Genomic DNA, 25,814 nt, shown 5'->3' on the forward strand with positions numbered 1-25,814 from the left:
TGAAATACAGCAGCAGAAAACTGGGTAATGGTAATGAAGAAAATGAATGAGGACAAGTGTTTTGAGTACAGTATATACTGTATATATATATCAGTAATGGGATCATTCAAAAAGACAGTATTGGTATAGGTGTAAGGGACTGTAAAAATTTTGCCAATCTTCAGTAGTTACTGTTTTAACCCTGTCAGTTATATTTCCATACTCACAAAATACCAAATTATTTTGGCTACTTGCAGATTACTAACACAGCTTGTAAGTCATGAGTACTTCCTTATCTGAAAGATATTACCGTATTAGCTAATGCCAAAATTATTTACTCAGCTAAGTGAGGCCTCTGAAAACAAAGTGCTTAATATTTTGGCTGGACTGAGTAGGTGTAGTGGTGTCATACCATGATGGCACTGACATGGAGTCTACACATGGTGATGCTGCGCATCCTGGGTGGAGGAGATGCAGCAACCACCCACGAGCCAAGCCTCACATTTTCATAGTGAGGTGATGTCCACCACAAGGGGATGCAAGAGCCCTACATGATGTATATACTGTACTGTACTGTACCTTTAGGATGGGCCCATAGAAGCAGTTGCTTACCTATGGTTAATGGATCTGCTTGGCCAGAGAGACTGATATTTACTAACAACAGCAATTACCCTGTTATACTGCAAAACTGGTTTTTCAAACTTATACAATCTTTCTCTCTAAATACAAACCTGAGAGGTTTGTATTATGACAAGGTCATTCATCTGGGCATATCCGGTACCCATACGGCCACGGAGTCCAGCTGTTCCAAACAGAAGGCGGTTGAGGAGCAGCTTCTCCAGCGATGTAATTTGTGAAGCCTCCACCAGATGCTGCAACTCACTGAGTGTCTTCTCATTCTGCAACAAACAGAACAGGCTACTGTTACTGTATAATGACTCAGAAAAAGAGTGCAAAATAACTGGGCTATGAGAGAGATGGAAAAATACTACCCATTAACTTCCTACATGTCATCAAAAGCAATTGAATAAGGCAGGAGTAGTACTATACCAGTACTTATTTTACATTAACTTGGCCTAGATTTTTGTCTCTTTGCAGTTTATTTCACTTAGCTCAGTGGCAAAGTAGGACAATATTACAGCTCTACATCCTTTTCATAACACTTCTTCATGACTATCATCATATTCTTGTGTTAATCTACTATTTCAACTCAGCTTTCAAGATTAGGAGATGGCAATTTTTGGTTAAGTTAGTGTAAAAAGGGTGTAGTAGTAGTTGAGTAACCCTGGTCTGCCTGGTTAAGCAGACCCATCAACAGCAGGTAAGCAACTGACCTTGCAGGGCCACCCCATACAGTAAATCAATGCTCCCTTGCAGCAGACAGTGTCTTGCAACAGCTAAATGAGGAGAAGAGTGTGGAGGTTTGGTTCCACATTTGCATCTCTCTATCCAAAAGGGGCACCACAGGAGGGTCCACATCACCTCATTTTTTGGTTAAATGGGTACCATACTGCATTGTGAATGGTTTCCCTGGTTACAGGAAACCCTTAGACCTGTTACTTTGTCACTCAGTGTAAAGTCACCTAAAGGCAGCACTACATCAAGTGTGTGGATGATAGCATCCCTCACCCATCACTAAACGGCAGGGGTACGAGAAGTAAACTCTCCTCTTTGAACTGGTACAAAACTGTATCAAACTCACTGCTAAACACTCAAGCTAAACTACAGAAGAGGGGAGACTGTATCTGGAGTGTCTGCTTTCTTCTGCTCCATGGTCACAGTCAAGCAGAAGAGCCATTCTCTTCCTTTCTTCCACACCTCAGACTCTCCCTTCTCACCTGCATTCACTTCCTTTCTTCCACACCTCAGACTCCTCCTTCTCACCTGCATTCACTTTCTTTCTTTCACACCTCACTTTCTTCCACACATAATCTCCTTCCTTCCTTCCACATCTAAATCTTCCTTCCTTCTACACCTCAATCTCCTTCTTTCCTTCCACATCTCGATCTCCTTCCTTTCTTCAATGTCTCAATCTCCTTCCTTCCTTCTACATCTCAGTCTCCTTCCAACCACACCTCAGTCCCTCCTTCCTTTCATCCACACCTCAGTCTCTCTCCTTTCCACACCTCAATCTCCTTCCTTTCTTCCTTACACATATAAATCTGCTTCCTTCCCTACCTTCCATGCCTCAGTATCCTGAAAAAGGGTGGTGACGAGAAAGTAAATTACAAGAAAAACAAATACGTAAAGGAACTACAAACCAATCTTTACTCTTTTTGTCTTAACTTTTCCCTGACTATCGCTCTTTGGCAGCTAAATTCACGTCGCTCAATGGATGGTATGGTTCTACATCCTTTCCATAGCACTTCTTCGTGGCTGGCATCACATTCTCTCATCAATCTTTTGTTGCAAATCAGCACTGAATATAGAGATGACAATTTTAGACCAAATTAAAAAGAACAGAGTACAAGAATAAATGAATTCAGAACCACAAAAATTAATGTCCTCTGGAGTAAGCAGGGCCAGATTAATCATTTGTTAAAACAGGGAGTCCATAACTCTCCTTCCCCCCCCCCTCTTTTTTTTTTCTTTTTCAGTGACAACAATGCTTGTGGTTTATTTTTCAACCATAAACAACAAATTTCATCAAGAGGGTCTAATTCATATGATTTAGATTTTTCGAACAAGTACTGTATTTCTTTTTTCAGTATATTTGTTACAATACGATACGATATGTAACAAGGAAAAAAAAAAACTAAGATGAAAATTGGGGTCGGGGTGCAATCTCCCTGGCCCCTCTCTCCTCTAGGTCTGCCAAATGCATGACATGGGTCCACAGGATATCTGGGAAGAACTGAGAATGTGCAAGGAGTGGGGATGGACATCGTAATCATATGAGTATAGCACATTACCGAACTCCTCTTTCGAAGTGATTCATTTTATGACACGTTAGTCACTTCACTACCATGACAGCATTTTCAGTTTATTCTTGCCATGTCAAAACAATGTTATTTTAATTTGGAGAGATTTTTCAAACTGCAGCTGTTTGCCCGTGTTTCTAAACCTTTTTAGGGGTTGCAACCCACGTTGTTGAACACTCGGGGAGCCATGATTACTAGCATTTTGCTCGTAACCCTCATTACTATTTCACTGATGATGATGATGATGATGATGATGATGATAATAACAATAATAATAGTAATAATAATAATAATAATAATAAGGTATTAATAATAGCCAGGAAACACAGAATAGGCCTACTGCTTATTTGTGCAGGTGGTGGGACATTAATATCTTATCATGAAGACGAACAATTTTACTTAACCGTCAAGGCAAAGCTGTTCCTTTACTTTTCTTTTTTATACAGTGTTGGAGAATTTCTGTGCAACAAGAGAAAGGAGGTGTGGCAGTGTGATGCGTGGTTTTGGAAAGTGTGAAGTGTGGCTGTGAGGAGTGACAACATGAGGCATGGTTGGGTGAGGTGTCAAAGTGTGAGTATGGCACTGTGTGAGGCATAGCACTGTGAGGCATGCTGGTATGAGGATTGACTTTACCAGATCAGTTAACAGGTATTCTTGGTCTCATGTGTACATAACCAGCCAACTGTAACGTTCTTCCTAAGCCTCTCTTTTCCCCTGGCTTCTTCAGTCAATAGGTTTGTAATCTGAAGGAATGGATGAGCGGAGTCTGTAAAGGTACAGGCATTGGAAGGAGTTTACAGAAGAATGTGCAAAAGACGAATGTGCAGACCAAAAGTATGAGTGAGAGAGAGTTTGAAAAAAGAAATGTATAAAACAGAATGCATAGATAAAAAGCGTGGTTGAGAGAAGTGTGTAGTAAAGGAGTGGGTTAGAGAAGTTTGTAAAGACACGTGAAAAAGAGCAGAAGTACGTCAGAAAGCATGTAAATGAAAGAGTGTAGAGGTGTATGGCATCTCACTCTCCCGATGATATAACCCACTGGCCGAAACAGAGCAAGCGCATCAGGTTCGATTCAGGCCTAGCTCACTCCTCCAGCAGTCTTTATAAATTGCCTTTAGCCTGAGTTTTGTATAAGAACGTTTATTTACACCTTCATCTTAACTCTTACGGCAATCAAATATTTTACAACAAATTCAGAGTGAATAAATAACGTGAGCAATACTAAAGTGATACCTGATAGTTTTTAACTGCTGAGACTTCTTTAGCGTAAAAATAGGTTAAGATCCTTTATGTATTTGGCCAGTGACCTCGTTCCCCTACACATTACCCTCCCCTACCCCCCTAACCCTCACTCTCCCTTTCCACCCTCTCACCTACTCTCACTCATCCTTTCCACCCTCACCTCTACCAACTCCGTCCACCCTCACCCTTCCTTTCTACTCTCACTCTCACCGTTCCTAACCACTCTCACCCTCCCTCTCCACCCTCACCCTTCCTCACCACCTACTGTAAATTCTCAACTCCAACCTCACCCTCTCTCAGCCCTCAATCCCTCATCCTCACCTCCTCTCCATTCTCTTACCCAACCTCACTCTCACCCTTCTCACTCACCCTCACCCCCATCCTTCCTCAGTACCCTCACCCTAACCTTCCTTTCCACCACTCATCCTCACTCCACTCTCCACCACTCACCCTCACTCCACTCTCCACCACTCACTCACACTTCACTCTCCACCATCACCCTCACTCCACTTTCCAAGACTCACCCTCACTCCACTCTCCACCATCACCCTAATCCTCCCTTACTACTCCCCTTACCCCTGTTCACGTGAGGTAAAAAAAAATAAATAAAAAAAATAAATTGTTCCATTCCTTAGTCAACATACATGAAACCCGATAACAGGCTGTGAAATTTGTGGTTTTCGAAGACTGCAACACTGAAACTCCATGGAGATGGCAAGAACAATATAAACAGTACCTAATAACCTGAAAAAGTTAAAGATCATTATGTTCATTTCTTGTACAGTGAGGGACTTAAATGTTTGGTGACGGTGCCGTAAGGGAAAAAAAAAAAAAAAGCAACGAACCATCAGGTGGGGGTTAGCAGAGTTTTTCTTTTCTTTTCTTGAGAAATTAGGATTAAAGAAAGATCAGCTCACAATCGAAACATGGACGTATTGCTTTAAATCACTTCACGACGATGAAGTTTTACTGATGCCTGCTTCAAAATCGGTTACCATCACATGTCTCCCCTATGCTAATGAAAATCCTTCAGCCATAGGAAGAGCAAAATTTAAAAAAGTGCAATGAAATGTTTAATACAGGTATGTGAAAAAATATGTGAGTTCAGAATAACCAGACTAGAATAATTACAGCCACTGTACTGTTTTCGTTGTGTGTGTGTGTGTGTGTGTGTGTGTGTGTGTGTGTGTGTGTGTGTGTGTGTGTGTGTGTGTGTGTGTGTGTGTGTGTGTGTGTGTGTGTGTGTGTGTGATCTCATGACTCCATGAATAAACATGCCTTGGGATGCTGACGTGTGAGAAGGCCTGCATCAGGTTACATTCTCAAACACACCACCAGCAAGCCAGTTTATAAACACTGTAAATTCTTTCTGCGTTTCCATCTTTCTACCGCCAGACTTAGAAAAATGACCTATCGTAGTGGATGTTTAAGTGTTTACATTACAGTTAACATACACCAATTTTATATATATATATATATATATATATATATATATATATATATATATATATATATATATAATATTAATTTTTTAAAATTCTTCCTGCTGTCATCATCATTATCATCATCATCCCGCCTCTTTTTCCTACCCACAAATGAGGCGATCTAGAAAGCAAGGGAAAAGAAAGTATAAAAACTTATAGAGGCTGATCTAACCATTAGCATACCTAATGAACTAAGCCAAACATTCGTTCACTCACCATTCAAGCCTCCATAATTCTATCATACAAGCACAGTTTTGCACACATATACGCTTCATAATTACCTACTGGTATATGTCAGTTTCCTACCAACCTCCACACCTCACTTTCTGACACTCATTTACCATATCCATTGTAATACCATTTTATTACCGTTTTTGCTTCATTTTTTCTCCCACCAGACGACATTAATCAGCTTAGGTAAGGTTTCTAGTAGGGTGAGGCTGTATCTGATCCTTGCAGGTAAAAAAGTCTAGCCTAAGCTGAATAAAATCGCATGAAGAGAACAAGAATGAAACAAGACGTCGTGTTAAGTGATAAATAGAATAAATAAAGTGCATCATTATCATTACGTCTGCCTTTCAATGCAGTATAAAAAAAGCCTTCTTCATTCTACAGTACTCATACTATTTCCCGATTATTAAACTTGAAGTATTCATATTATCTCCGTATAAATATACTTCATTATACTCTTACAGTCTTCAGACTATTATGTTCATCTCAGACGAGACTTCTCGAACTAAATGGGTTAGACATAACCTTCTTCAACTCCATCAACCGAAGAGGCACATTGTATTTTTAAAATGCAAGAAAGAAGGAACCAAAGGCTAAAACCCCACGAAACTGTTCCCTCCAAGAAAAAATAAAATAAAAAAAATAAAAGAAAGCCAAATTCAAGATCAGTTCATTTCGAGATGCCTGGACATACTGCGTTTAAAAGATTGGAAATCACTGGCCGATGGAAATTACAGACAACCGATGACAGGTCCAGAGTTGACCTGTTGCAAACCTGATGGCCTGGGAGTACAGGCTAACTCTTGCATTGGACAGATAAACAGAAATGGGGTGAAAATTTGCTGCCAGATGGGTGTTACGTGTCCAACATTATGGAGGAGGGATGCACACAGAGTTCAGACGAGCAGTGATGATGGAAGTACCGACAGTAAAGAGAAAAAGAAGCAACAATCCGGCGCGCACACACACACACACACACACACACACACACACACACACACACACACACACACACACAGAGGGGGGGCTAATGGAAGTCAGAGTTGCTCGGCCCTGCTGAGAAGAGGTGTATGTGGGGAGCGTCACCCCCCCCCCGAACACACACACACACACACACACACACACACACACACACACACACACACACACACACATATTTGTACTCCACACAAGGGCGAATAAAACCCAAATATAAAGTCAACATCTGCATGGGAGTAAAGAAGGCACGGAGTCGGCTCAGCACACCTAATCATTTGGAAGCAGATTGAGCAAGAGAGTCACTATGAGTTTTCCATAATAACCTCGAGAGAATGAAACTCCAAGAGTGTTGAGAGACACTCTGTTTACTTTGACTAAGCATAAAATTGCCATCTCTCCATCTTGAATGTTGAGATGTAGCAAGAGATTAACACTAAAATACGATGCTAGTCATAAAAATGATTTATGGAAAGGATGCAGAGCCGTAGTATTGACTTACTCTGCCACTGACCTGCGGGAAATAAGCTGCAAAAAGGCGAAAATCTCTCCCTAGTTAAGATTAATGAAGTATATACAATTTTACTCAGATTCGGAGTGACTTTTCAAACTGGAGGTAAAATATTGGGCTCACTAACACTCTCACAGCCAGACATCAATGAACAAAATCGTCTGGGGGTAGCAAGAATAAACTAATACTTTATCGTAAAGATGGGGTTAACTCATATACAACGACAGACCTTTCCGAAGCTGAGTAAAATATCGTCTGACATTAGTATGACTAAAACGGTACAGGCGCAGGTGGTGTGGGTGTGGTCTGTATTACTGCGCACTTGTGCATCATATTCATAATTATAACCTATTCAACACCACAACGTCTTACATGCAAGACCCCCTCCAGACATTCACCCATCGGAGATGTCCTCAGAGATGATCAAGTCAGGCTCAATCCACCCAGCCCTCCTCAGCTACCAGCTTAGATTTGGGCTGGGTGGAATCACATACGACACGTGCCCAGCTTGTAGATCAGGCTCACAAAACATAGCACACATAATGGAGCACTTAGGTCGGACATCCATTTGTCCGTACCCAGTGATCCGTGCCCGCTTCCGTATCCAAGTCAGTAAAAACTGAACATATGGGAAAAGGTAACGATGCATCCACTGATCCGTTCCGTATCTATGTCTGGTCCGTGTTCGCGAGGGATCGCGCAGTGAACGATTTTTCACGGACACGGATGACCACGGAAGCTCTTCCGGATGCCACGTGACATACACAAAAAGCCACACAACGTGATTTTTTACAGCTTCCATCACGCATAAAAATTGTAAACTGACCAGCCAAGATGTATGTGAGGCCTTAGTGGAACAGGTGAGATAAAATCCAGCTATTTACGATGTCTGAAAGCCCCAACATTAATTGACCACCTATGTTTTCTTCTCTTGGCATTCTTATGGAGTCTGTGAAGGATTATCCCGACCATAAGGAGAAAATGGTCATGGTCTTTAAGTGCTTGACGTAGCCGCCGCAATATGATGCCTCGCTGTGACTGGCCAAAACACGGACCTTGTACGTAGTCTTCACGGATATAGGGATTTATACATCACGGATACACTGACACGGACACGGAGCAAGGACAAATGGATGCTCGGCCTTAGACGCTGACGACATCATCGGTGTAGGAGACCTGTGGGACAACCCAGTAGGGGCTGTTGCTTACCTACTATCAACAGGCCTGCTCAATCAGACAGGTCGGGGTTAAAAAACAATAACAACTACTTACATGCAATTTGTTCTTACTACTGGTATCTTCACAGTTTTACACACGATCGTATTCATCTCCAGAGACATTTTTCTAATTGGAGGGTTTAGACACAGCCTCCATTAACCCAAGGTACTTAAAACTAAAGGGCCTTCAGATGTTGAATAAAATCGTGTAATGGTTTTAAGGATATTAAAAAGCTGAGTTGCAAGCAAGTGGTGAGAGTGTGGAACATGATAAACACTTTTGTATCATTAGCAATTTATCCTTTCCTCATGATGGAGTCTTCATTTTTGTTCTTAATATGTTCATTTTAACTAGGCGTAAAACTGCAACCTCACCACCGTCCTTGTTGTGTTGTAAGAAGAAATTACCAGCAGAGTATGGCACTAGTTACTACGAAATGCTATGGATGGTACGTGGGGACGTAGTATTGTCTTATTCTGCCACTGAGCTATGGGAAATAAGCAGTAAAAGCAGAATATGGTGCTAGTCACGAAGAAATGCTATGGAGCAGATGTTGAGCCGTAGTACTGACTTATTCTGCCACCGTGCAATGGTAAAAAGCTGTAAAAGGACCAAAATCTCCGCCGAGTTATGCTAAATTAACTATAGCTATCTCCAGACTATTATTTTTATCTTACTGGGGGCTTTCTGAACTGGAGGGGTGAGACGGACAGAGCCTCCATCAACCCTAACACTGCGAAATCTTTACCCTCAGCTGAATATGATCGTGTGAAAGTATCTACTGTATTTCTATACTGCCAGACGCCTGAATCTCGTAAGGGGTGGCCAAAAACAAATCCCCTCCACGTCGACCTGTCCTCTGCCATTTGCCTACCTTCCCTCTAACTCACACCTCCCTCTCTCATACATCTTTCCACTTCATCCCTCCATCTCATCCTTCGTCTTTCCCTCTTCCTCTCCCCCTCCACCTAGGTCACATACACTCTTCTAGTCAATCTCTCATTCTTCATCCCCTCCACATGGCCAAACCATCTCAAAGTATTTTCAACACTTTTAACCACATTCACATCAACACCACACCGCTCCTTTCCTGCTTCATATGTCTGTCTCTCCATGTAACTCCACACGACGGTAACAAGGATAATTTAGAGTTATATGCCGGCCTGTGGTGTAGGCGTGGATGTGGGTGTGGGCGAGAGATATTCTAAACACTTGTGCATCATTATCACCTAATTTAATGTTCTGGATCCGCCAAGGAGCTATCATTTAGTGCAATCTGATATGCTATACTGGGTGGTCATTGCATTACGACGTATCCCAGTGTCCCATTTTTTTTTTATTTTTATATACTGCTGGGACGTGTGTGTGTGTGTGTGTGTGTGTGTGTGTGTGTGTGTGTGTGTGTGTGTGTGTGTGTGTGTGTGTGTGTGTGTGTGTGTGTGTTGCCCTCGTCAGGATATTTTACTATGCAAAGGAAGGACTCTTCGAACGCGGGAGATTATACAATGGTTCGTTTATTACGCACCCCACTTTCCGTATGTTGCGGGATGTATCAGTCTGCATTACCTGTGTCTCAATATATTTTTCCATCCCATTACCCCATTTATGTTTTGGAGTGTCTACTTATCTTACGTCCACTGACTGCATGGATGATTAACAATTTCATGAAGCTGCTGTACTATCTTCACTCCTCATACCAGCAGCCTGAGCCGTCCCCGCAAAACACAACATAAGAGAGCGCAATATATGGACCACTCTGTACACAGCCTTCGTTAACCCCTGCACTACGAGTTGAAAAAAAAAAAAAAATCGATCTGAGACGGCAAAAGTAAATGAGTAAAGTAGTGGTGCAGTCGCAGGCACATTGTCTCAATTTTCTGACGTAAGGCAACAGAATAAACAAGCTCCATGAACAACTTCACTCCGAGAACGTATTCTTCATCATCACCACCACCACCACCATTACTGTTACTGTTGTTATTATTATTATTATTATTATTATTATTATTATTATTACTGTTAAAGCAGTGGTGGTCTCATGCAGACAGTGTGGAATTTCTGACGTAAGGCAACTATATGGACAGGCCCCATTAACACCTTCAGCACCAGAACGCACTTTAGTATACCATAAGCAATTCTTCCTTCCTACAGACAATTTTTAAGGCGCTGGAGAGGGGCGCCTTCACGCAGTGGCATCAATATAACTGGGCGGCTCAAGTGCCAGGTTATACACATGCCTCTCAGCTACTTCCCCATACACTGAAAGGAGGACAGTTGACTGCAGAAAGACAACTTAAGCCTGCAGTCCACCGGGTTCACATTTCAGATGAACCAGGGGCTACATGGACAACAACAGGCGATTACTTTTCAATCTACGTAAGACTGATGAACGGTTTATGAAGATTATACATATAACCCCCGTGGTTCGAAAAGTTTCTCCTAAGCTGGATAACAGTGTCTAGCGGTAGCAAGAACAAAATACCCGGTACAAAAAATGTCCCCTGAAAGAGATAAAGCCCTTTTATACTATTGTTAGTATCTCCAGTCGATTTTATTTTACCTAGAGGGGATATGACGAACTGGAGGGGTTAGATCCAGCCTTCAGTAACGTGTTAGTGGTTCAAAATAGTCTGTAGATAGCAAGAATAAATCAGCAAATGACGTTACCGAGTTGAAAGGGTTAATTTATTGCACTGATAATGCCACGGTTAAAAAGACCAATTAACTCTATTACTACTCAGGTGTCATTCGGTTAAAATTTGCAATCGCCAAACGAATTTACAATTAGCTTAAGGAAAGATACCGGTATCTGAAGCAGTTAATGAAGATCTTTTAACCTATCTCTACAAGGGATATCTCATAACCTACAAAAAAAAGTGGGTGGTGGTAGCGAGGTGTGTGTGTGTGTGTGTGTGTGTGTGTGTGTGTGTGTGTGTGTGTGTGTGTGTGTGTGTGTGTGTGTGTTAATCGTTCTGAAGCTGATCATATTGTGCGGACGAAAGACAACTCTGATGGCCACACCCACCCAAAACGTATCCACCGCCCGAAAGCATCCCAAAAGTGTGTCCTTTGCCTCTGGACACACCCCTCAGATGCACCCCACACGCACCTCAAACACAACCCAAACACGCTCTAGATGCACACCAGACACACCATCAATACCCCCACCCCGTAAGACACCCCAACAAGCGTGACGCACATAAAACTGTACTGCCGGAACTTGCCAGATTTCATCCTTCAAAAAGATACAATGACTCAGTGTGTGAGTAAGAGAATGAGTGACATCGCTAAGGGCACATTTGATTCGGCCGCCCTTGTGGTTGCTGCAAAAAGATGTCATCATGATAAGGGATTAAGAATATATATATTTTTTTAATCCAACCCTTTCAGTTCGAAAACCCTCTGCTAAGATGAATAATAATTTTTAGGAGACTTAGGAATGTATAAAAGCCAAAATATCCGTGCATGACGCCTCTGCGCACGTTCCGTAACCTAAGTGCACCGGTACATGAGAAAAACGACAAGGAGACGTGACAAAGCCAGCGAGACGTGACAAAGCCAGCGAGACGTGACGCAGCCCTAACGCACAGAACATGACTGAAGGACAGGCGTCGGGTATTGGTTGGCAGGAGAGATTCGCTTAGCATCTTGCTCGGAGATTTCTTCTGTGTTACACCATAACTGTTCTTACCGAATTACTTTATATCAGTAACAGACGGGGTGGGGGTACTGAAGCGTCAATTGCAGATGTAATCAGTCAGGAACATGTGCTACGAAGCCTCCCATGTCACCGAATACGACAAGCAGGCGGAGTATGCAGTATAGTGTCCTAAATGAAGTGTTTTCAATTACGTTTTCGCAGATAATTACACAGTAAATGAAGGAAATATTTCCACATTGTTTCATTAATACCTGTAATGGTGATCTGCCAGTTTCTACTAATTTAAATAAAAAGAATGCTATAGGCCTACTTTGAAACACAGGCATGATATAATGCGGTCCACCTATATAGAGTAAGCGTCGTCGTATTGAAATTTTGTAACATCTCTTGGCGATTTATTATTGCATATTTAGCTACACGTGTATAGGCCTATTCATTTGTCTGCTTCTGATACGAAAGTACAGTATTTCACGTTTTCATTATTTTAATGCTTATGAGACAGAAATATTAAGGTACATCGCTAAATCCTCTAGTATGTTTCTGAAGTAAAAAATATGACACTACACCTAAATTAAGAAGCAAGAAGTCCGTGTTCTCGTTGGCAGAAGAGATTTCGTGCTATCTCTTCCCTCCGCGATGAATTAGCATAATTTGTGTCCGTCCTCCTCTCTTCCCATTTCTCACAACCTTCTTGTCAGTTTTTATAAATCCTCTTTCCACTTCTGATGGCTCTACGCTGAGTGACAACCCTAACGGTTTCCTAACCCAGGAAACCATTTACAACGCTGGGTGGCAATCATATCACCAAATAATGGGGTGAAGTGGAGCCTACTATTGTGTCCCTGTTAACTAGGTGGAAAGACGCAAATGAGGCATTCATCCGGGAGTCAAACCCCCACACTCTTCCCCAGACTTCGCTGTGGCGAGGTGCTGTCTACAACAAGGGAATATCGTTTCAATGCACGGGACAGCCCTGCAAGGGCGGTTTCTTGCCTGCGGTTGATGGACCTGCTCGGCCTGACACGCTGGGGTTACTCAACAACAACTCGGTTACGGGTACATCCTTAGAATCTCCTTTGTGTGTGTGTGTGTGTGTGTGTGTGTGTGTGTGTGTGTGTGTGTGTGTGTGTGTGTGTGTGTGTGTGTGTGTGTGTGTGTGTGTGTGTGTGTGTCTGTACCGGTATTGTATATTATCGACGGAGCTTGCGTCAGTACCATACAAGATGATCTCTAGTGCTAAAAGGCAATATAACTCGCAACAGAAACAGCATATAATGATAGGTCTCGTATTCTCGTTGACATGATTTTAATTTCCTTACCTTAAGTACTATACTCGACCCTTAACACTTACAGGTTCCTACAACGTACTCTCAGATCAATAAATTCGTCTTGTGTTTGTTAAAAAAATAAAATAAAAATAAAAATAACAGGCACCAGTTACTCCGACAATGAAAGGGCTAATGGTGACAGTACAAACACTTTCAGTATCCTATGACATTGAATATTATCGTTTGGCATAAGCTGAAATAGAATACTGGAGTTGGCTCGACCATGATAGGGTTAATTTTCCCTTACGTATTACTTACGTCCTTTGAATACTGATACAAAACGACACCTAGCTAGATGTTAAAGGTGTTAGGAAGTCTGCTATGCCAACGATAGTACAAGGGATTTACTATTGTCTGTATGGTGTCGTAGTGGTCGATGAAAGAGAAAATAAGATAAGCTTCATATTCTTGCTCTCATGGCTTATTTTGTAACCTCTTCCTCAGCGATGTAATGTGCGTGGTCAGTGATGCGCACGTACTGAACATCTATAGGGTAGCTATATAGACGGCAGCTGGATGTCTGGGAGGTGGAGAGATACTGTAGATAAGGAATGAGATAGGAATAGGCTGAGAGTATCGGGCTGAACGGTGTGTGTGTGAAACTGACTATACTCCTTGTACTCTAACTTGGCCTAAAATTGCCATCTTTTCATCTTGAATGCTGTGTATAAAAATATTAACACTAGAAGATGATCCCAGTTGAGAAGTGCTCAGGAGAGGAAGTAGAGCCGAAGTACTGTCTTTTTCTATCAATGACCTACGTGAAACCAGATGCAAAACGACGAAAATCTGGGTCAAGTTAACGTGAAAAAATTATAGGTTTGCATGCAAGTGAGGTGGCTAGGAGAAGACGTGAATCAAGTATCAGGTGGAAGGGCAAGATGGTAAGTGTATGGGGATAATGAAGTGTGTGAAACTGACTAGTAAGATGGTGTAATAGCTAGTAGGGGAGATTGGAGAAAAGGAGGAGACAGACCAAAAACAAAGTGGAAGGACGAAGTAGTGAGGAAAACAGAGACAAGTGAATGAGTGAGGAGGCTAAGAGGGTAGGAATGAAGAGGCAGACTGAGAATCAGTATGGAAGAACAAGGTGATGTAGTGTATGAGAAGGAGGTGGGAGGAAGAGGAGGAGATAGACCGAGAGACAGCAGGGAAGACCAGGTAGTGGACAGGGAGACTGATTAAGTCTGAGTGTGGGTGGCCGGGAAAAGACGAAGAGGGAGGTAGGGAAACAGATGGACGAATATAATGGAATGTATGGGTGAGGTGGCCGGGAGAAGAGGAAGAGGTAAGACTGGGAATCAATATAAGGTGATGGTGTATTATAAGGGAGGGTGGCGCTAGGCAGATCGGGGTTGCTACTAGAGTGTAAGGAAGGAAGCAGTGAATCAGGATGCCCGGGGACGTATGTTAAAGGGTATGAATGGGTATGGGGGTATGGGTTAGGCTGGCTGCGTATGTAAGAGAGGGTATGGGAGTATGGTGGGAAACTCTTAACACAAGTTTAAGTAGTGTTCTTGTTGGTATGAGAGACTTTGTACTATAGTAGCACCTCCCCTTTTGTGATTTATTTTGCTTACTACACTACTATTGTCCTTTAAACAGTATTAAATCTTTCTAATACCGACACAGTTTTACTTAAATCTTTCTAATACCGACACAGTTTTACATCAGTAACATAGTTAATAAAAAACCCTTTGAGCCGGAGGAAGTATTGTAACGGGTATATATTATTCTTGCAATCAAAACACAATTTTATTTAGCTCAGAAAAGATTTTTCGAACAGGAGAAATTAACTTCCATTAAACCCTGGAGCACAAGTGATTTTTTTTCATCCGGGACTCTACCTTCCTCCCAGGCCAATTTGCACATCTTTCATATCCATTCTACTACTATCTCTCCCCCATGCTTCAACATTTCACCACACGCTCCATCAATTCCTAGGGCTTTCCCCATTTTGACTTTCTTCATTGCTTCCACAACGTCCATCCTACTGATTTTTTCCTCTCTTCTCACATCCCTCCTTCTCCCCGCCATTCCCCAGGCACTTATATTCGCATTACTTTCTTTCCCTATATTCAACAATTCCTTAAAGTGTTCCCTCCAACTGCTCACTTCTTCTCCCTTCTCCACTTGTAATCTACCATTTTTATCTTTCACTCCCCGATTAACTTCTTTAACACCCTGTCTAACCCTCTTTACTTCCTTCCAGAACATTTTCTTACATTTCCCCCACTTTACACTCAAATTCCTTCCAAATTCCTCATCCACTCTCTTCTTACTCTCTAATAATAATCTTTTTATCTCTCTCTTCCTCTCTACATATAACTCTCTCTTCTGTCTCTCAACTTCCTCCACACCCTTGTTTCTATATGCTTTCTTCTTTTGTGCCACAGCCCGTCTCACCTCTTCATTCCAACATGCTGTTCCTTGCACACCCTTTCGTCTTCTTTTCACACCACCTCACGTGCTGCACAGATTTCTTCTGCAAACATCTCGCACACACCTTGAACGTCCCCCATCTGCTCCAAATCATATTTATCCAATCGCTCCTCCACTTGATTATAATTACGGATATTGTTTAATTTTTGATTAGACTCCGAGTATGATTATTACGGTATCAGTTTTCAAACAACTGATTATCTGATTATGATTACATAATCACTGCCATGGATTATGTTTTTTTTTTATCAATAATCATAACCATGCCCATGTCTCATACTGAAATTAAATCGGTAAGGACGAGGCGATGAGGATCCACTTACACCCGGGTGAATGCAGCTCACTATCTTATCTTTTACCACACTCACTCTTGCCAAACCCTCGCCCTTGATAACAACCCCACCGTCATTCGCAAGATTACGATCCCGTTCTACCTATAGTTTTTTCACCGTAGCTTGGCCCAGATTTTCGTTCTTCTTCAACTTAATGCACATTGCCCTGTGGCAGATAACAATAATACTACGGCTCTACATCATTTTCGTAGTACTTCATCGTGACTAACACGTATATGCTAATGTTAATCTACCCGCACCACTTTACCATGACTACAGTAGTACATATATATATATATATATATATATATATATATATATATATATATATTCCGGTGTTAATATTTCTGTAGCACTTCCTCGTGACTAGCACAAATCTTCTAGTGTTAATCTATTGTTACAACTCAGCGCAGGATGGCGAGATGGCAATATTAGACCATGTTAGAGTAAAAGGATTATAAGATTTGTTTCTGCAGGAGGAATGTAGACAGAAAAGCAAGTTACACAATCTTCCCATACGGTATCACGTTCTTCCTACAAAAAGAAACTTAGGAAATAGTCCCAGCCGCAAGTAAAATTAGTTTTCGAAGGACAGACATGGCATGGACGGAGCAGAATTTTTTTGGCCTCTTTTTCTCCCCGCAAAAACAAATACGTCCTATGTCTTTCCTTCTCCCTGCAAATACAAATGAGTCCTCACCTCTCCTTTCTCCTGCAAAAAATAAACAAATAAATAAATAAATAAGTCCTACAACTCTCCTCCTTCCTGCAAAAACAAATAACAGAAACGAGACGGAAAGTGCCTTAAGTTCCATTACAAATTTCACTCCTGCCAGATTTGTGTCTTCCTTATCGCACAATTGGTTTCGTGACGTAGCACATTTTATACATTTTCAAACCTTCGCTTCAATGACTACCTTAAGACGATTTTATTCAACTAAGTAGAGATCCCTCGTGGTGAAAAGGTTAATGAAGGCTATATCTACTGTAACACTCCCCTCCTTTCTTAAAACTCTTCCTAAGCTAAATAAAATGGCTTGAAACTAAATGAAAGTCTGTAAATGACAGGCATAAAAACACTAAAAGACGTCCTCAGACGGAAGAGGCCTATTTCAATATGCAGCATAAAATGGAAGTTATAAGAGCGAGGCACTTGTTAATATCCTTGACGAGTTGATATAAGATGATTACCGTACATATCATCCCCAACTAGTTCACGTTTTTTTCTGAGCTGGAGTGAAGGCAACGATTCACCAAACACTCACTTCACATCTGTAAGTGATTTATCTCATCCCAAACTACTATATACAACTTCTTATGAGCTGAAGTGAAGGAAACAAGACTCACAAAACAGTCACTTCATGTGCCAGTATGTACTTGATATATTTCATCCCAAACTACTTAACCCTTTTCTGCGGTGAAATGAACCCAAGAGTTAAGGGTCACAAAATAGTCACTTCATACGTGTAACTGATTGATTTTATCCCAGACTCAATTTATTCTTAGCTGATGTGAACGAAACAAGACTCAAAATAGTAACCACACACGGGTAACTGATTTATCCCAAACTAGTTGAACTTATTCTTAGCTTTTTTTTTTTTTTTTTTTTTTTTAAATAACAGAACGGAGGAAGGAAAAACAAATGGAGGAAAAAAAAATAATCCATACACCAGATTACTGGTGTCCTCTGTTCATAAAATATCTGTAACTGTTAGACTTGAACAGTTGTAGGTTGAAATTTGGAGGAAAACAACTCTGGGGAAGCGAGTTCCAGAGAGATGCAGTTCGGGGAATGAAAGAATTCTGATAGGCAGAAGTTCTGCAATATGGTTGAGTGACATTCCAGTCATGAGCGCTACCAGATGCCCGTGTAGCACGAGGGAAGGCATGGAGAGGTGAACAAGTGAACAAGACACAAAACAGTCACATGTGTTCTTATCTAAGACCTTCACAAGTCGATACGCAACTAAGTATATCACGAGATAATTTAGTTCACGGATACAATATATTTATAAATTACGCAATACCCAGTCCCATTCATGTACCGTGGTCCACCTTAACTTGATCCAGATTTTCGTCTCGTTGCAGCTTATTTCACATAGTTCAGTGGCCGAAAATAGCGATTCTACCGCTCTTCATCCTTTCCATGGCGCTTTTTTATTACTGTCACCATATTCTAGTGTTAATCTAATGTTACAACTCAGCCTTTAAGATGAACAGATGGCAGTTTTAAGCATTTTAGACTAAGAGAGGTGCCCCAAAGATAGCACAAGAGGGGGGCGATGATATCCGAAATTATCAATTATTGCTCGTGATGTCCCAAGGAGATTAATCTGTTATCATCTGAATAATTAAAGAAAAGCAACACTGCCTTGAAAATACCAAAAAAATGCGATGTAATGCATTCTTATGAAAGCAGGTTTATCAGTGTAAGGTGGAATCATCGGACATTTTGCTATACTCATCGTCTGTGGTGTCAGACTGCTTATACGTATGCACTCGTACAGCTACCAAACACTTCACAATCAAATGAGAGTGCATACTAAAGTGGCAAAAAACGAAAAGCAACACGATCTGTGATAACAGTTATCGGCGATGGAGAGTTATTCATAAGAGGATAAGTTCATTTATAAATATGACCCTGAACTCCCTCGGCACAATGGTCTCTTTTTGTATTTTGATTTCGTTGCTACGGTACTGGGCAATAATGTTCGGCTTAAAGAACAGCATTTCTAACTGGAGAGGTCAGATATAGCTTTCATTTGCTCCTTCGTTAATACAGATCCTTACGACGCTAAACAAAATCGCCTAAGTAGCAAGCTCAAGTAAAAAACAAAAGAGAGGCAGAAAAATAGACAGCATCGTATTTCAGGGTTAGCTATCGCATTCCTGTTTTCGACAGATTTTCCTTAGCTTAGGAGTTAAGTGGTACGGTATATCGTCACCTATTGTTAGAGACACTCTATTGTGAAAGTCAAGGTGTTGTAATGGTTATGGTTGTGTGTATCAGAGTCTGTATATGGCACAGACAGTAACGACAGGGTGTAAACACAAGCAAGCATATAAAGAGGATACCGTATATTATTGACAACCACTTACGTCCGCCATCATCTTGGAACACTAAACTCGAGGCACATGCTACCGATCAAACTACTGCCAATTCTGCGTATCAGCAAAATATTTCTACTTCAAATAGGTTTGTAAATAAATCAGTACATTCACTTCAAGCTTATATAAACTCTAGGATATTTCGTTCTTAACTCTAGTAGCAGTTTCCTGCTAGTGCCAAGGCAGTATTCCCCAGAGCTTAGGAAATTCCCACCCACCTGCATCTTTTCCTTGGCAATCTATTATACTACGGTATAATCCTGTGTGTGTGTGTGTGTGTGTGTGTGTGTGTGTGTGTGTGTGTGTGTGTGTGTGTGTGTGTGTGTGTGTGTGTGTGTGTGTGTGTGTGTGTGTGTGTGTTGTAGTTCAGCCGAATCTGGAAAAATGATTCTGATGAAACTTGACAGGATTTGAGCCAGTTTCACTTTCATGTCGACCGAAATTTTCTGAAGGGGTGCTCTGGCCCTTAATAACTGTCCCCATTGGAGTTACACTTCGCATACGCGGAAAATGCGGCTGGGCATTTCCGTAAGTTAGGCCTATGCGTCTTCAGAGGGGCAAGTCTTTCATGGCCCACTTGCTCCAAAACAAACAGCAGTTCAGACATGGCTCTCATAAGTACTGGGCGGCCCGATAGGGTCTTGAAATGCTTGTACAACCTATTTACACACGAGGTAAAGTCGTCCGCCCACAAGGTAAAAACATGGGATTATGAGCTGCTCACAGAACACAGCACTTGAAAAACAAAATCACTATTCGTTCTACAGTGATGTGATCCTAAATGATACTGGTTTGCATTTTTGAGGGTTAAGAAGGTTAGGTAAATGAAGTCAGTCACCCATCATTAAAATACGTACCCCTTAGTTTCGCCACCAGTTTTTGTCTTGCCTCAACTATCCATCTATATCTATTGCCAGACGCCTTAATCCCGTAAGGGGTGGCCCCAAACAAATCGCCTCCTTGTCGTCCTGTCCCCCGCCATTTCACTGTCCTGCACCCAGCTTACACCTCCCTCTCTCATGTACCTCTCCACTCCATCTCTCCATCTCATCCTTGGCCTCCCCCTCCCTCTCCCTCTCACTCAGATACACTCTCCTCGTCAGTCTCTCGCTCTCCATCCTCTCCACATGGCCAAACCACCTCAATGTGATTCTCCTAAAGCTTCCTATCACATCCACATCCACACCACAGCGCTCCTTCACTTCCTCATTTGTCAGTCAGTCTCTCCATGTGACTCCATATGCTCCTCTCAAATAACTCATTTCCACTGCTCTCACTCTTGCGTCCCTCCAACAAGGTCCAAGCTTCACCTCCATATGGTACGTCAGAGTTGATATCACAATACTATCATGCATCAAAATTTTTCACTTTCATGCCCACTTCCCTGTTTCTTATCACTGCTTTCAAGGACCCAGCAACCTTTCTTCCTTGTTGTACCCTTTCAAGCACTTCACCCTCTAAACTTTCATCCTTACTCATCACACTACCCAAGTACTTATACGCACTCACATTTTCCATTTCCTCCTCATCCAGCCACACTGTACATTCACTGACTTCATTGCCTCAACTAAAGATGAGGGGAAAAAAAAAAAAAAAAAGTTGGGAAAGTCTTGGGTGAGCTCATACCATATTTCACTTAACAGATTTAGTATGAACATGTGTTTGATATGGTTCGACTAAAGCTAGCTCAACTTGGCTCGAATCGAATAGACTTGGCCTCTGCTATCCAAATGCAAAATTTTACAATGATATGTCAACTCCAAGCATGTGGAAAAAAAAAAAAAGTAAAATTTTTTACCTTACCCCTCAGTAATAGACATAGAAACTTCTACCAGATTATGGATGGATTTGGCGTCAAATTCCACCTACCGGTACCCTTTGTATACTCTTACGCTCATTGTACCAGCCTAATATTGCCAAATTATTTCCACAATTATCACAGACAATAATATTAACATGATATATACAGAAGTCAACTGGTAAGGAATGTTACGCAGAGTAATCATCTACCGTTAGCTGGAATAAAATACTAGAGTTTTCCCGTCGTTAAGCATTTTCAGGCTCCATTACTCATTCTCAGCTGAATAAAATCTTCTGACCTTAGTTGGAATAGAATACTTAGCTGGAGTAGAACAGCTACCAGAGTCGTCCCAACCATGACAGAGGTAACGTGCGGCACCATAAGCGGAAACAAGGAAGATATCTGTGCCAGTGAAAATATATTAATAGTTAAATAACAGCTACGGGTTTCGTCACTGAGGTGGAAATCAGAAATGACACCGTATTCCAAGTAGCCTATCTTCGGGGGGTTTCGTAGCAACTCTTCCTTAACGATATATTATGCATATCACACCTCGGCATCTTCTTGCATGTAGCTGATGCAAAGAATGGCGATATTTAACGACACAAATAACATTTAAGAGAATGTCAAGGTGTACTATACAAAATAAATCAATAACGAAGAGTTGCTACTATGCTTCCCATGTCGGTTAGAACAAGTGAATTAAGTATTGCCATGCAATACTAAGTCCACTATCGGATGATAACCATACATACCGGGTATGTAATGTGTATACAGTGTGGGTATGACGGCAACATGTATGTACTGTGTACACAATATGGGTATGTAAAAGGCTTGACTTTGAGAGTAGATGGCTGGTTGTCACGCGCTACACACCGTCATGGTATGGGGAACAAACACTGTGCGAAGTTATGTCAAAATCTGCCGATGCATGTAGAAGTTACTGGGTGGACAAGAAATTGCGGATGGACTGACGGACGCACTGACGCAGGAACCGCGCAAACCTATAGTCCTCGACCGGTTTGGCCAGTAGGGGACTAATGTTATAATAATAAAATAAAAAAAATTACAATATCCCTTCTTATTGGTTCATATTTAGAGCACGCCGCTTCTCACTGCCAGGTATAATGTAGATGACATTGAGAAATGGTATGCATAGAACAAGGGGTAACGACATGGGGTGTCCCTCCGTCTTTAACCCTTTGCGTCAGAATATGGTTTGTAATCTAGGTGGCTTAGTGGGACTCCGAAACACCTCTTTCTTGGCGACTTATTCTGCATATTACACCTCTACTGATGAAATTAATGCCAGTAACACACAAGAAAATGTTACGGGGCAATATGCAAAATAAGTCGCTAACGAAGAGGTGCTAAGAAGCTTATGAAACTATTTAAAATGGAGTAGAAAGAATAAATGAAAAATACGTCACTGGAGCAGCAAGACTAAAATGAAACATAGGTCAGTGCAGTATATACCGGTACCTAGATTAGTGAAAAATACTTAACTGGAGTAGCAAGATAAATGAAAAAAATACGTTGAGAGTAGCAAAATAAAAGAAAAATACGTCACGGGAGTAGCAAGAGTAAAATATTAAATACGTCACTGGAGCAGCAGGAGTAGAAAGTGAAAGACGATGTAGTTGTGAGAAAGTTACGGGAGTGAGAGTAAGAGCTACCGGTACCTACAAACAGGTAGACCACGACGCATCCACCCGTAGTCTACTCTACCTGGCACTATACAAAACCAGTTCCGTCTGAATTTACCTCCACTCTATACAACGGATCTTTCGGTAGGTGCGACAGTGGTGGGAGGGTGCCTTACACAACAACAACAACAAAATCTATACGGCAGTGTATTACACCTCTCGCGGTTGGCATAACTACTGTTTATATCTTATTCCAACAGACGCCACATGATTATATTCAATCGAGTGAATCATAAAAGCCTCAGTGTTAAAACTATACTCTTTCTATACTAACCTGGCGTGGGCATGTATATGTGGGAGATGTACTTGTGTAGTGTGTGTGTATGCATAGGCTTTTATTTGTAGTCTTCCGCTGATAAGAAGGGATATAGTCTTCTTCCACATAGGAACAGTGGGTAGGATCGATCGTGGGATCACACGTTTACCATTTCAGTTAGGCAGCTTTACATTCGACTGATGCAGTCATGCATACCCTACTAAGGCAACACAACACTGTCATCATTTAGAGTCAGCTCTCGGTTGTTTTTTCCCGAGTTCTGAATATGCATGAGAAGTTCCTGACGTTATCTGTGTATTGATACCACAATGCCGTGTGCCATTGTGACAGAAGAATGATCATCCATCATCCAATCCTATGTCGCCCCATAAAGAAGGGTACGAACCTAAGGCTAGGCAAGTTGGTCCTGATATTCAAGACGAGAGTGACCAGCCTCACTCTTCCCTGAGTGGCATTATGTGAGCAATAAACCCAAACCACACCTCGGATATAAACCTACACAGAAAGATACACCCGATAAACAGCTTTTCCAAACGTAGGTTGTGATTTTACGAGTCATCTGCTGCGTGTGTCTGCTGGGCCTCGGAAATGGACTGTGTTCTTATCTCGGAGTCAGATGCATATGTGGGAGAATGCTTTGGTCATTATTGTATTCTTTGCCCGGAACCATAATTTTATATATATATATGAGAGAATCTTTTGGTATTTACTATATTCTTTGCCTGGAGCCGGATACATATACAAAATGACGTGAATAAACACAAACAAAAGCGAATAATTTTTCAGTTTGTAGACCACATCCCATGGCAGGCAACGCACAGGCCTCTCTCTCTCTCTCTCTCTCTCTCTCTCTCTCTCTCTCTTTCTCTCTCGTATGTGTGGTTTTAGAAGCGAGTGCGGCCATATTAACTGCTCCTCGCCCTCCCTCTCTCCTTCCCCTGGTCCCACCTAATTAATGACATACAGTTATATGAAATATTTTTGTGCTGTTTTGTCGTGCCTTTTGGAGGGTTCGGCATAAAGCAGCGTTTTTCATAAGTGTTCTTTTTCTGTTAAACTAGGCCTACCGTTGCAATGTTATATTTTGGTCACGATCTTCGTTCTTCAACTTGTGGCAGTGATTGACCGATTAGAGCATTCGATATTGGAAGTTTAACATTATGAGGTTATTGCTCATCAACTCCTGTGATTGACTGAATAATGAAATGGGAGAAATGGAGATCCCCCGAGCTAAGCCCTGTATTGGACTATATAGCCCCGCTAGGGTTACAGGAGGTAGCTACCCCTCCCGGCACGGCAGCCCGGGCGAGGCTCGAACTTGCAATCCCCCGATCACAAGTCCAGCGCGCTGCCACTGTGCTACCGCGCCCCCTGACTGAATAATGAGAACAACTGATATTGGAAGTTTACCAGTAAAACTTATCGCTATTGAGTAAAGGTGTTTTTACAGCTTGGTGGGATTAAAGAATAGCACAAGCTGACTGCTGCACTAAATCAGATTAATCTCTCCTTGACAGACTGTGATCCGAACCTGAGATATCAGTACATTATTATCAGCTGTGATATACTCCCACTCAACCAAGTAAATACCACATAAGTTGTTTCACAATAGCCTTTTAGCCCTGTGATTGTAGAACTTTTACGCAAATTCCTGCAGCATGTTAATTTGTATTCCATTTTACTTGTGGCAGACACGTAAGAACCACTTTCACTCATTAACTTTGTTTTTATTTCGGTAAAATATTTATTGATATATTCTTGCTACCGCCGAATAAGATTTCAAACGGATTGATTATGAAAAAGTGAATGATCTATATTCTCTTCACTTTAAACTGTACGTAAAACTGCCATCTCCGTCTGAATGTTGAACTGTAACAAGAATTTACCACGATGTCAGTCACGAAGTTCTATGGAAAGGATGCTGAGTCGTATTGTCTTATTCTGCCACTGAACTACAAAAAATATATTGTAAATAAAAAAAAAAATCTCCTCCTAGTTATAATGAATGAACTAATACAACAATAAAATGAACGACAAGAGTAATGAGATATGGCTAGCCACTGATTTCATGAATAAAACGAAGGACAGCTTATGTAGCCTATATGAACGATTAAATAACAGAATGACTGAATAAACGTACACACAATAATGTTAGGAGTTACAAGCGTATGATTCAGCAAAATGAGTAAAGTGTTTACAGTTGAATATTAACACTTACGATCGTGCCACTCATTCGCAAGCATCTGACACCACAAGAGTTGTCCCTACCTTGAGACTAAATTAAAAGTTCACTGGGTGCACTTAAGAAAATAGAGAACAAAATAAATAAGAGTGTTAACAGATACATTAAATAATCTATGCAGGTTATTGTAGAAGACGTCCTTACGTAATTTACCCCATCAGTCTCACATGGCTAAAAGGATACCAATATACTATAAATATACTTCTCTCACCTTAACTTGGTCCAGATTTTCCTTTCGAAGCTGATTTCACGTAGCTCAATGGTAGAATTTGATAACGAAACGGCTCTACGTCCTTTCCATAGCACTTCCTCGTGACAATCATCATATGATAGTGCTAACTTGTTGTTATAACTGG

The 25,814-nt window shown here is 41.3% G+C and overlaps 1 protein-coding gene across 1 annotated transcript in view; it reads right to left on the minus strand.

Annotated features, from left to right (window-relative positions):
* Nucleotides 1–25,814, minus strand: part of Pgm2a (phosphoglucomutase 2) — a 63,328-nt gene that overhangs the window by 30,173 nt on the left and 7,341 nt on the right. Inside the window, exon 2 of the mRNA XM_080278841.1 lies at nt 711–878. Within this exon, the coding sequence (XP_080134967.1) occupies nt 711–878 (168 nt within the window). The remainder of the gene's footprint in view (nt 1–710; nt 879–25,814) is intronic.

This window comes from Coenobita brevimanus, chromosome 75, assembly GCF_032717465.1.
Source record: "Coenobita brevimanus isolate Jiangsu-jjx chromosome 75, ASM3271746v2, whole genome shotgun sequence".
Taxonomy (NCBI): Eukaryota; Metazoa; Arthropoda; class Malacostraca; order Decapoda; family Coenobitidae; genus Coenobita; species Coenobita brevimanus.